Below are 13,659 nucleotides of genomic sequence, written 5' to 3'. Positions count from 1 at the left end.
TCATTCCTTATAATCAAAGTATTACAGTTTTATATGTATTAACTAAAGAGAAGATTATAGTGTTTGTCCTATAAACCATTTGGGCCTCACTGATCTCTCTCTCATATCAGAACTCCATGAAGGGAAGTAAGTGAGTTCCAAGTGCTAGTGTATTTTGAAACCCAAGAATGTCTGGGGGAAACTCAACCATTGGCTGGGATGCGCACCATAATGTCTCTAAAGGGAACTCAGTATTCATTCTGAGTTACAAAGTTAGAGTTACTCAGGTAAAGGACATAGGAGCCTACTGTCTTCAGTATTCAGAGTGACAAATTCTAAACTAGTGTGTGGGTTATTGTGGTGCTGGAGGAATAACTGTTTAAAACACTCACTACCTAACTGAGGGAGAGAAGGGAATCTTCCAAAACAGAGGTACTGAACCCTGTAAACATAGTGATTATGCCTCTATGCTCAGCTCATGTATAGTTTTCTTCCTAATTTAATATGCACTATGATTTCTGAGGATTTGTAACTGTATCACAATACCTCATTGACTTACTACTTTTTTTCTTTTTCTTACACAAGAAGATGGTCAGATAATGGACCTTGTATTTATCTGGATAATAGAACTCATCTAGGTTTATTTATATATAAACATAATATTAACCTGACTTTAATTTTCTATGAAGTAATTATAATACCTCAATAGGATATTTTATTAAGCTGTTTCAATTTGAATTAATGTGTATACACAACATGTATGTGTGTGTGTATGTGTGTGTGTGTATGTAGCTTATCAGTGTCTCTTTCTGCTCCGCTGAGGGAAATCATATTCATGGTCTTGTGGTGAGTTTCTTACCACATCCTCAGTTCCTACACTGTACTTTCAGATACAATGTATTTTGTCTGCTGTTTCCCTTCCTTTTTAAGTTGGGTTACTGATTTGGATATGAGCTCTTTTTCTCTTTGTTCTGTGTTTCAGCCTTATTCGCTGGCCGACGCGTTTCTGCTTCATCGTTTTAGATCCCCATCCTTCTTTTCCTGCAGTCATCTATACCTCCTCACAGCGATACCTGTTCATTAAATTGAACCTTTTAAGTTTTAATTAGTCACTTCTGTACTTTTGGTTAATTTCTAGTGTTTTTTTTTTTTTCTGCCAGTGTATTTAACATGTATATAAATACCTCTAGGGATAAATTTTTGTTTCATTCCCTTGGGAATTTTTAAAAGTCAGTATACAAAAAAACTCTCAATATTTGTGTTCACCCTAAGTATCACTGTATATAACAAAATAATGTTTGTTTTTATTTACTTTTCTTACTGTTTATACCCTTGATTATAACAAAGAAGCAGTTTAACTTACTGTAAAATATGCTGGTAATTTTAAATATGTCTTTATTGCCTTATTATAAGATTGTTCAAGTATTATGAATTACCTTGTATAGTTGAACAGAAATAAAAATCACATTTGAGTCTTCTTTCTTCTTAACCTAGATTTGTCCTTTGACATCTATGAAGGTCAGATTACTGCACTTCTTGGCCACAGTGGAACAGGAAAGAGTACCTTGATGAATATTCTCTGTGGATTATGCCCCCCTTCTGATGGTGAGAGTTTTCTAATTTTAAAAAAGTTTCTTACTTCATTGTATTTAACCAAGATATCACAATATACTGTAATTATTTACCCTTTAAGTGATTTAGGACCCACTTTTGTGTAGGTGTTTTCTCTTTTTCTTTATAACATACATTTGTTTTTCAATAGAAATTATAAATGAGTCCATGTTTAATAAAGTCAAAAGGATCTAATTTTGTACCTATTTTTATCACATTTATAGGTATATACATGTATATTCTTTATTTTTAAGGGAGGATAAATTCATAACTAACTGAAATTTAAGTCAGATCTATAGACTGATTCAGGTTGAGAAAATAAACACAAATTTCTAAATATATAGTAACAGTTCATAAGGAAATAATGATAAATATCAATGTCATCTTCTAAAATAAAAAATTTAAGAGCAGTACTTCAAAGGTATAGTTTTGATCTGTGAATGTGAGATTGGCATGTAGCAGTGGGAATTCAATATGGAAGCACCATGTTTCCACAGTAACCAGATAGCTTGGCAGTGAAATGCACATATTACTTTACAGAATGGCCAAAGTATGTTTAATCTATAAATCTTTTAAATGTAGTGTAACTTTTATAGTTAGTTTGGTTTTATTTTTATTCTTAATTGTACAACTTTTCAATGTTAGTCATAATATCTTACATTCATTTAAGGATACATGATTTTTGTTACAGTTCTCCATACATCATCACATTAATTTAGCAGTTCTTAAGTGGGATATGTTAGTATTCAGTTTATAGAGGGAAAAAAAACTGGGATTCAGAGACATTAAATAATTTGTTCAAGACCACACAGTAGTATAAAACTTTTAGTTCTTTGATCTTTTCACTATTGCATTATATCTGGAATACATAATATCTGAAAATGAAGGAAAATTATTACTAGAATATAACTAGTGCACCAGTAGATATGTGTATTTTGTGTTCAGCTTATAGTTCCTTATACTTTCGACTATGTAATATGACCTGCAAGTGAAGGCAAATATAAGTGGAAGCATATTACAGTAATATGGAAATGAGGGTGTGGTGTATCTTGCAAATTTATACTTGTTCTTATCTATTGAGACCACATACCTAAGTTATTAGGATATATCAAAGCATATGCATTTTTAATACTTCTTTTTTTAAGATAAATTTAAATATATATTTTGCTTTTAGGGTTTGCATCTATATATGGACACAGAGTCTCAGAAATAGATGAAATGTTTGAAGCAAGAAAAATGATTGGCATTTGTCCACAGTTAGATATACACTTTGATGTTTTGACAGTTGAAGAAAATTTATCTATCTTGGCTTCAATCAAAGGAATACCAGCCAACAATATAATACAAGAAGTATGTTATATTATTCACGTATAAATATTCATTATGTTTTCTGTAAATTAATAACCTTTTATAATAACTGATGCAATAAACTCATGTTTGTGAATCTAAATATAAAACCTGTTCTGAAAAAAAATATTCTAAGCTAGTAGACAAAGTTATTAGAAAGAATTAGACATAATTTGGAGTAAATGTTTTAATACGTGTAAAATAGTCCTGTTTCATTTCGAGGACACTTGTTTCTCTTTTCCCCTCATCTCTGTGCCTCTCTTCCCTTTTCTTCTCCACATTCATATCTCCAACCCCCACATACCCAGCACCTTTGCACTGATCTCTTCTTTTTCCTTTCCCATTACCCAGGAATGCGCAAAAGTAAAACCAGATCATTTCTTCAAGAATCATCTTACTTGTTGTTTTCAAAATTGTAAACAAAATTCCACAATAAATATTTTAAATGTCGATGTTAGAATTATTTAAAAACATATTACTCAAATATTTAATAATTTAAAAAATAGTACTTCAAAACTTAAAATACAGACTAACGTTAATAATTATTTAAATGATGTGATTTTAAAAATAACATTATTTATACTGTATTTTCACAGGTGCAAAAGGTTTTACTAGATTTAGACATGCAGCCTATCAAAGATAACCCAGCTAAAAAACTAAGTGGTGGCCAAAAAAGAAAATTGTCTTTAGGAATTGCTGTTCTTGGGAATCCAAAGGTAAATAAATATTAGTTTCACAAATGTGATTGCTTTAAATTATGTTAGATAAAAAGCAGGTTGTAGAAAGATATATCTTATGTAAAGTTTAAACACACCCAAAATACTGTGCATTGTCATGGGTTTATGAGAATGATATTAAGTATCATTATACTGGAGAATAGAACAGACTCCATTAATGTTTGGAGTATTTTATTTTTTTAAAAAAGAACTGTCTGGGTATAGTGGCTCATGCCTTTGGTCCTAGTTACTTAAGAAACTAAGACAGGACAATCACTTAGCCCATAAGTTCACTAACCTCCGCAATAGAATGAGACTCAATATCTAAAAAAAAAACCAAAAAACTGAATATGGCTAAAATAGTATTTGTTAAACTTGAATTGTAGCTATTAAAATTTTGTTGTGTTATTTATTATTGCTTTTATTATACATTTCTAAGTGTTCATAATAAAATAGGAAAAAATCAAGGGAGTAGGTTAGTTTGTCACTATACTGCTACTTTGATTTTGCATGTGTTTGTTTTGTGCTATTTTTTGTCATACTTTTCTAAAAAGTAATTGTTATGTCTACAAATTTAATTATTAAGTATAATAGCAGTATAACTTAATTTTTGTTTGGTTTACCTGATTGTTACAGTAATGTTTTAAATATTATAGACACTAGTCTTTTGTGTCAAGGAAAGTATTTATCATAATTTTTTAAGATTTCACAAACCCAAAGATGAGTGAAAAACTAATTGAAAACAACTTGAAAATGAGAACTGTTTGATTGTCTACATAAATTTTAAATATTTTAGTTTCTTGCTCTTCCGCATCTCTGTCATTTAGATACTATTGCTGGATGAACCAACAGCTGGAATGGACCCTTGTTCCCGTCATATTGTTTGGAATCTTTTAAAATACAGAAAAGCCAATCGGGTGACAGTGTTTAGTACTCACTTCATGGATGAAGCTGACATTCTTGCTGGTGAGTTTTTGCTTTATTTTTAAAAGATAAGGTCATGGATCAAAAGAGAGATAGACATAAAAACCCTAAATCCTGAGGAATAAATAGAGAAGCTATAATGTGGTTGTGTACATTCTATTCAAAAAAGTTTTTAAAACTTTAAGAACTATATTTCTGTGTTGGATGTTCCTCAGACCACTCAGTTCAGTGATTTTCTAGGATAACTCACAGGACTCAGCATATAGTCATATTCAGGGCTATAATTTACTATAGCAAAAAAATAAAAAGTGAAATCAGCAAAGAATAAATTACATGGGGCCAAGTCTGGAGGAAACCAGGCATAGTCCCTTCCCATGGAGTCACACAGTATGCATTGAGTGGTAGCCACTCATGTGAAAAATTGTCTTGAATTTTTTTTTGTTGTTGTTGTTTGTTTGTTTTGGAGGGGTACTAGAAATTGAACCTAGGATTGTTTTATGAATGAGCCACATCCCCAGCGCCTTTTTATTTTTTAATTTGAGATAGGATCTTGCAAAGTTGCTAAGGCTGGCCTTGAACTTGTGATCCTTCTGCCTCTCATGTGATTTATTATTGCCGCAGTCCGGCTGCAGCAAAATAACCAGGGGGTGACGAACAACTTGTGAACGTTGATACAGCAGGAGTGGGAGCCATTTATTGCAGGACAGGAGCAGTATTTATACATTCCACACAGCTTATCTAATTAACATAAATTAGATACATCAGTCAACCAATCAGGAATCTCCACACTTAATGGCTTGTTTTTGTTACTTCTCAAATCGCTCCCTCTGGCATTTTACCAGGCACCATCCAGACTTGTTTACGAACTCTAACATTCCCCTGGCAAAATGCCAGGTGTTATTTTGACTTGTTTACAGACTCTAATATTTCCCCCTTTTGTTGAATTTAAATAACGACCATAGTGGTTTTTACAGAAACACCATAAATAACCTGCCACAAACAGAAAGGGAGGATACAAAATGCCACAATACCAAGCCAATTGATGGCTCCATGCAAGAAGCCCTTGGAAAAATTATACCAGCAATGACACTGTTAGCAAAGATACCGAGTTACAATTTGTTATAGATTACAGTTTGTTGTCTCAGTCCAGGTAAAGCAGTGTCTCAATAGATTAACTCATAGTCCAGGTAAGTTCTGCAGGCAACTAGCTTGATCTGAAGTTTCGTCTGGTTTTCAGCAACACTAGAAATTCTTCCACCTTGGTCTTTACCAGCACTGGGACGAAGGCAGGAACTCCGGATGGCTAAAGAAAATCCTGTAGCATTCTACTAAGAAAACAACCTTCTGAACAATTTAGTACATTATCTCAAGGTTTTTTTGCATTTGAAATAAGCATTAATAGTGCTCATTACTCATCAGCTTCCAGGTGTGGGAGAACCATTGTAGCTTAGTTATTGGCATTGAAAATGACCAAACATCAGGGACACCAGTAGCGTCTTCTGCTGGCTGTAGTGCCTGGGCAGCCCCAGATGGCCCTGGGGAGTGTCCCGGACTCAAACTGCTACTGGGCACAGGGAGCAAGAGCCTGCGAGACTGTGCCTCCAGGTCAGGTCTAGATTTGGGCTCGCGGCAGTGGAAGAGCCAGCTCCCCGGCCAGGAGGCGGGGAAGGGCCAGTCGCCGCCGCCTCTTGGAAAATCCTTGCTGCGCTGTGACCGGCTTGCACACTCGGCAGCCGCCTCTCCGCTTCACGCACCCTCCGGTAACGAAAAGTATTTAGTAATAGCCTTTTGCTGCAACTTTTTTCCTGATAATCCTTCTTCTTCTGAACTTTCTTTTTCTTTCTGACTAGAGTTCCTGGGCTCTTATCAACACATGCCCTAACTATTCTTGGTTCCACTGGGGTGCCTTCTTCCCTTAGTAATTTACTTCTCATCCCTTCCATATTTTCATCAAAAAGACAATACAATATACTTAGACAAAACAAGACACAAACATACTGTATCAATCTTCTCCATTTTCTCAAAATGACCATTTTTCCTCTCGCCCTATCTGCCTAGGGACGAGCAGATTTGCTCCCGTCCTATCTATGAATGGGCAGCTTTTTTTTCGTCACTTACCCCCGAGTGTCCCGGGGCTCCCCGTACGGGCCACCATCTGCCGCAGCCCGGCTGGCTGGGCAAAATAACCAGGGGGTGACGAATAACTTGTGTACGTTGATACAGCAGGAGTAGGAGCCGTTTATTTCAGGACAGGAGCAGTATTTATACATTCCACAGAGCTTATCTAATTAGCGTAAACTAGATACATCAGTCAACCAATAAGGAATCTCCACACTTAATGGCTCGCTTTTGTTACTTCTCAAACCACTCCCTCTGGCATTTTGCCAGGCACCATCCAGACTTGTTTAGGAACTCTAACATTCCCCTGGCAAAATGCCAGGTGTTATTTTGACTTGTTTACTTATTATAGTAAACATACTGGCTTAGCATATCATTTTTAATATCTATGATAAGATTCAGGAGTTTGAAATTCGAAAGCAACCTCTTTCAGCTTGCATCATCAAATAAATTAGATGTTATTCATCTCTTCAACAGTATCTTTTTCTTTAAAATGTCTAACAAACTAATAGTTTGTTTTTGGTACTGCTGTTGCTTTTTTTGTGCATTTGGTTATAAAGGAAACCCATGAAAATTCCTATATTAGCAAGCCTTTGAGAAAGAGTCTGATCTATTTGGACTACTCTAAAGTGTACCCTGGAGTCTGACTGCTTGGGTGCAGCTACTGGCTTTGTTATGGAATAGTTATGTGAAATGTGTAAGCAATGTATTTTCTTACTGCCTCTATTTTCATCTGAAAAATAGGTGATAATAATCTAGTACCCTCTTCATAGGTGGTGGTTATGATTAATGAGGTAATACTTGGGTGTCTCTCATAATAATCTATAATATATAAATGCCAACTATTAATCCTGTTATTAACTTAGTAATTGAAATATAAATCTCTATTTGCAGATAGGAAAGCTGTCATATCACAGGGAATGCTGAAATGTGTTGGTTCTTCAATTTTCCTTAAAAGTAAATGGGGGATTGGCTACCGCCTCAGGTACCATTCATTCTTTATTGACATTACTATTTATATTTGCTCTTCATCTACTGTTATTATTTTTAGGGATTGCCATAGTGTGCCTTAACTATCTTTTATAAGACTAAATTTAAAGTCTTCAGATTTTATTTTTGGCTGTTTATTGAACAACCATAAAAACTGTGACTTTTGGTTTTCTAGCATGTACATAGACAGATATTGTGCCACAGAGTCTCTTACTTCATTGGTTAGACAGCATATCCCTGGTGCTACTTTACTACAACAGAATGACCAACAGCTTATGTTCAGCTTGCCTTTCAAAGACATGGACAAATTTTCAGGTATTTCTCTCAGTTTCTTGCTTGTTGAACAGAGATTTTGTATTGGGAATAGTTTTTTCCTGATTTCCTGTTTTTATTTAATTATTTGTATAATATTTCCATGTTCCCAGGTAGCCAAAGTTATATTGTTTTTGAAATCATGAAATACTACATGTTAATTTATGTGCGCTTGCTCATATGTATGTGTTTTACAAACTGTATGTGGGAAACCATAACTAATGTTAATTTAAAATACTTAATGTAAGAAAAATATAAAAATAATTATATTTACTTTATTGTCAAGAAAAAAATGAATTGCTCAAAGTTTGCTTATTTGCTTCCTGGGTGGGAGTAAGGCATATGTGCATGTATGTGCATGGTGTGTATGTGGATTTCTTTGTATATGTTCTCAAATCATTTTCTAATTTCATAATGAATGATATGGTAATTATTTTAATGAAGTATTAACATTATAATTATTTTAATTTAGGCATTATTTTTCAACTTTATAATAAAGAACTTAAACTCAGTCTTCTTATTCTGTTTAAGAGACATTTTTATGGTCAAAAGTATCTTACTGATATAGGTATGTTATACAAAATTCCCATAGTATTCATTTCATAATTAGAAAAAACATTTTCTATAATAGTTTGATTTCTTTTAAAACCAAAATAAATCACTAATTAACTTTATTGATGAAAATGTGCCAGTTTAGTGTGTTTTGCATAACAACCTGTCCTTTTAAACCTATTTCCTATTCTTTAATAACATTTATATAGAGCTTGTCTGTGTCAGATGTCAATCTGTGCCTTTTACAATCTGTTTAGTCATCCCGATATTTTAAGAAGTTCATGAGATTAATACTGCTGTTGCTTCCATTTCACAAACAAGGAAACTGAAGCACAGAGAGATTTATTGAACTTGCCCAGAGTAACCCAGATGGAAAGTGGTGGAGCTTATTTATAAACCCAAGGCTGACTGGTTCCAGGACTCATGTCTTTCACTTTGTTGCCTCTCGATTTTCTTTAATAAATTATCACACCATTTCAAAAGTCTCTTCTGGGAACTCCAAGGGGATGGACTAGAAGACCTCTTGAGGCACTTTATGCAGTCAACCCTTTTTTCTAATAATACTAAGGTGATATTTTCCTTTTTGACCCTCAGATTCTCCTGTATAGTGTTTTGCAGAGACATTGTGACGTGTGCTATCATAGAAGATTGAATGTAAAAACATATAAGAACCCATCTGCTTCTGCTATGACATACATTTAAGGGAGAAGACAATGTCCTCTTTTCACTGATCTTTTTTCCTGAAAAAATAGTTTGTTTGTTTTTTTAGAGAGAGAAATTCTTAATATTTATTTTCAGTTTTCAGTGGACACAACATCTTTATTTTATTTTTATGTGGTGCTGAGGATTGAACCCAGTACCCCGCGCATGTCAGGCGAGCATGTTACCTACCGCTTGAGCCACATTCCCAACCCAAAATAGTTTTTAAAATAAAATTATATTAGCATATAATTTTTTCTTATTTTATTATAATGAATATTTAAATTATTTGTTTTTATATATATTGTTTCAATTTTAATATAGTTAACATTCTCAATTTTAAGTAGTATAAAATAATTCTTTGTTTTAACTTATGGTAAGTATCTAATGCCTGTAGCCCATAAACAAAATTTCTTTGAGGTCTATAGCAATTTAAGTGTCCTGACACCCAAAAGTTTGAGAACTGCTGTGGTAGCTGAGTAAACTTAGTCATGTTCTATGTTTAAATGATATTTTAGAATAACTCATGATAGTATACTTAAGTATATTCCATTATATCATTGGTTTTCTTTTAGGTTTGTTTTCTGCTCTCGACATTCATTCAGATTTGGGTGTTATTTCTTATGGTGTATCCATGACAACTTTGGAAGATGTATTCTTAAAGCTGGAAGTTGAAGCAGAAATTGACCAAGCAGGTAAAAGCAGAACTAAAAAAACATTTCAGATAATGAGCCAGGTAGATTGTTAATAAAGCAAATAATTATATAAGCATGTGAAGTTTATACTATTTTAGGGAAGGAAGGACAGAAAAGGGTAAGTAATTGAAGTATTTACTGGTGGTAATAGTAGTTATGAGGGAAGTAGTGAACTTAGATTGCATTAGGAAGACTTAGTTGAGAAGATATTTGAGTTGAAGCCTGGATATCATGACAAATCAGGTATGCAAAAATTTTTGGACCAAACTTTGCAGATAAAGAAAATTCCTACTGCAGAGATATTAACTGAGTAATGAGTTGAATGTCTTTGAGAGAAAAAAGAACCACCTTGGCTGGAGCCATGGAGGGTGACACACAGTGAAGTCACACTAATGCAGTTAATCAAATTATATTTTGCCTTTGAACATCTGGAAAAGAATATTGTTTTCTTAGTATAATGTGAAACTAGCAAGAGTTTTTTTTCTTTTCAGCTATACATGACAGTAGAGTGTATATTCTAATAAGACTTATTAGGATAAGTCTATTCTAATTAGGACCCCTTTCTTGTGGTCGTGTGCAATGTGGCATTTTACTGGTGGTGTATTCATACACGAACATAGGAAAGTTATGTCAGATTCGTTCCACTGTCTTTCCTATTCCCATCCTTCTCCCTTTCCTTCATTCCCTTTTGTCTAGTGAACTTCTGTTCCTCACTGCCTTATTGTGTATTATCATTCTTATATCAGAGAGAACATTCAGCCTTTGATTTTTGGGGATTGGCTTATTTCAGTTAGCATTATAGTCTCCAGATGTATATATTTACCAGCAAAAGTCATAAAGTCATTCATTTTTATGGTGTAGTAATATTTCATTGTATAAATGTATCACATTTTCTTTATCCATTCCTCTGTTGAAGTACACCTAGGTTGGTTCCATAATTTAGTTAGTGTGAATTGAGCTTCTTTAAACATTGATGTGACTGTGTCACTACAGTATGCCTTTTTAAAAAGTCCTTTGGATATATACTAAGGAATGGGATCACTGGGTCAAATGGTGGTTCCATTCCAAGGAATCTCTATCCTGCTTTCCAGAGTAATTGCACCAGTTTGTAATCCCACCAGCAATGTATAACTCAACCTCCCCCCCCCACATTCTCACCAACATTTATTGTTACTTGAATTCTTTTTTAATGAGCATTATGACTAGAGTGAGATGAAATCTCAATGTAGTTTTAATTTGCAGTTCTCTAATTGCTAGGGTAGTTGAACATTTTTTCATATATTTGTTGATCATTAGTATTTCTTCTTCTGTGAGGTGTCTGTTTGGTTCCTTTTCCCATTTGTTGATTGGATTTTTTTGGTGCTAATTTTTTTTTGAGTTCTTTATATGTACTGAAGATTAATCTTCTATCTGAGGTGCAGGTAGAAAAGATCTTCTTCCATTCTGTAGGCTCTCTGTTCATGTTCTTTCTTGATCATTTCCTTGCTGTGAAGAAGCTTCTTAGTTTGATGCCATCCCATTTATTGATTCTTGATTTTACTTTTTTTGCACTTAGGAGTTTTGTGGAGGAAGTTGGTTCCTAAGCTGACATGATGGAGAGTTGGGCCTACATTTTCTTCTAGTAGGTGCCGGGTCTCTGGTCTAATGCTTAGGCCCTTGATCCATTTTAAATTGAGTTTTATGCAGGGTAAGAGATAGGATTCAATTTCATTCTGCTACATATGGATTTCCAATTTTCCCAGCACTATATGTTTAATAGGCTATCTTTCCTTCAATGTATGCTTATGTTGTGTTTGTCCAGGATGAGATAACTAAATCTATGTGGGTTTGTCTCTGTGTCTTCTATTCTGTTTCATTGGTCTTCATGTCTGTTTTGATGTCAGTATGATGTTATTTATGTTTGTATAGCTCTCTAGTATAATTTAAGGTCTGGTATTATGATGCCTCCTGCCCTGCTCTTCTCGCTAAGGATTGCTTTGGCTATTCTGGGCCTCTTATTTTTCAAAATTAATTTCAAGGCTGCTTTTTCTATTTCTGTGAAGAACATCATTGGAATTTTAATGGGAATTGCATTAATCTGTGTAATGCTTTTGGTAGTATGGCCATTTGGACAATATTCATTCTACCTCTACAAGAACAAGTGAGAACTTTCCATCTACTAAGGTCTTCAATTTCTTTTTTTAGTATTCTGTAGTTTTCATTGTAGAGGTCTTTTACCTCTTTTGTTAGATTGATTCCCATGTATTTTATTTTATTTTATTTTGAGGCTATTGTGAGTGGGATAATTTTGTTAATTTGTCTTTCAGCTGATTCATCATTGGTATATAGGAATATAATTGATTTATAGGTGTTTATATTATATCTTGCTACTTTGCTGAATTTGTTTATGAATTCTAGAAGCTATCTAGTGCATTTTGGGGGGTCTTCAAAATATACAATCATGTTGTCAATAAATAGGGATAGTTTGAGCTCTTTTTTTCTTTTTCTTTTTCTTTTTTTTTTTTCTGTTTGTATCCCTTTAATTTTGCCTAATTTCTCTGACTAGAGTTTAAAGGACTATTGAATAGAAGTGGTGAAAGAGGGCATCACTGTTTTATTTGAGTTTTAGAGGGAATGCTTTCAGGTTTTCTCCATTTAGAATGATCTTGGCCTTGGTTTAATGTATATAGCTTTTACAATGTTAAGGTATGTTTCTACTATCCCTAGTTCTTCCAGTGTTTTGAACATGAATGTATGCTATATTTTGTTAAATGCTTTCTCTGCATCTATTGAGATAATCATGTGATTCTTGTCTTTAAGTCTATTAATGTGGTGAATTACATTTATGGATTTCCATGTGTTGAACCAAACTTGCATCCCTGGAATGAACCCCACTTGATCATTGTGCACTGTATTTTTAATGTTTTTGTATATGATTTGCTAGTATTTTATTACGAATTTTTTATTTTTATTTTTTTTATTGGTTGTTCAAAACATTACAAAGCTCTTGACATATCATATTTCATACATTAGATTCAAGTGGGTTATAAACTCCCATTTTTACCCCAAATACACATTGCAGAATCACATCGGTTACACATCCACATTTTTACATGATGCCATATTAGCGACTGTTGTATTCTGCTACCTTTCCTATCCTCTACTATCCCCCCTCCCCTCCCCTCCCATCTGCTCTCTCTACCCCATCTAATGTAATTCATTTCTCTCCTTGTTTTTTTTCCCATTCCCCTCATAACCTCTTATGTGTAATTTTGTATAACAATGAGGGTCTCCTTCCATTTCCATGCAATTTCCCTTTTCTCTCCCTTTCCCTCCCACCTCATGTCTCTGTTTAATTTTAATCTTTGCCTTCTGCTCTTCCTCCCTGCTCTGTTCTTAGTTGCTCTCATTATATCAAAGAAGACATTTGGCATTTGTTTTTTAGGGATTGGCTAGCTTCACTTAGCATAATCTGCTCTAATGCCATCCATTTCCCTGCAAATTCCATGATTTTGTCATTTTTTAGTGATGCGTAATACTCCATTGTGTATAAATGCCACATTTTTTTTTTATCTATTCATCTACTGAAGGGCATCTGGGTTGGTTCCACAGTCTAGCTATTGTGAATTGTGCTGCTATGAACATCGATGTGGCAGTATCCCTGTAGTACGATCTTTTAAGGTCTTCAGGGAATAGTCCGAGAAGGGCAATAGCTGGGTCAAATGGTGGTTCCATTC

At 34.0% G+C, this 13,659-nt stretch overlaps 1 protein-coding gene across 5 annotated transcripts in view; it reads left to right on the top strand.

The window, feature by feature from the left end:
- Positions 1 to 13,659, top strand: part of Abca5 (ATP binding cassette subfamily A member 5) — a 76,568-nt gene that overhangs the window by 24,997 nt on the left and 37,912 nt on the right. For all 5 annotated transcript variants that reach the window (XM_048795512.1, XM_048795488.1, XM_048795493.1 and 2 more), the window contains 7 exons: positions 1,474 to 1,584; positions 2,765 to 2,940; positions 3,534 to 3,653; positions 4,481 to 4,619; positions 7,590 to 7,680; positions 7,861 to 8,000; positions 9,824 to 9,943. In XM_048795512.1, the coding sequence (XP_048651469.1) occupies positions 1,474 to 1,584; positions 2,765 to 2,940; positions 3,534 to 3,653; positions 4,481 to 4,619; positions 7,590 to 7,680; positions 7,861 to 8,000; positions 9,824 to 9,943 (897 nt within the window). The remainder of the gene's footprint in view (positions 1 to 1,473; positions 1,585 to 2,764; positions 2,941 to 3,533; positions 3,654 to 4,480; positions 4,620 to 7,589; positions 7,681 to 7,860; positions 8,001 to 9,823; positions 9,944 to 13,659) is intronic.

The sequence above is a fragment of the Marmota marmota genome, unplaced genomic scaffold (genome assembly GCF_001458135.2).
Source record: "Marmota marmota marmota unplaced genomic scaffold, marMar, whole genome shotgun sequence".
In the NCBI taxonomy this organism is placed as follows: domain Eukaryota; kingdom Metazoa; phylum Chordata; class Mammalia; order Rodentia; family Sciuridae; genus Marmota; species Marmota marmota.
Note: the sequence above shows the minus strand (reverse complement) of the source record. Positions and strands in the feature narration are given on the sequence as shown.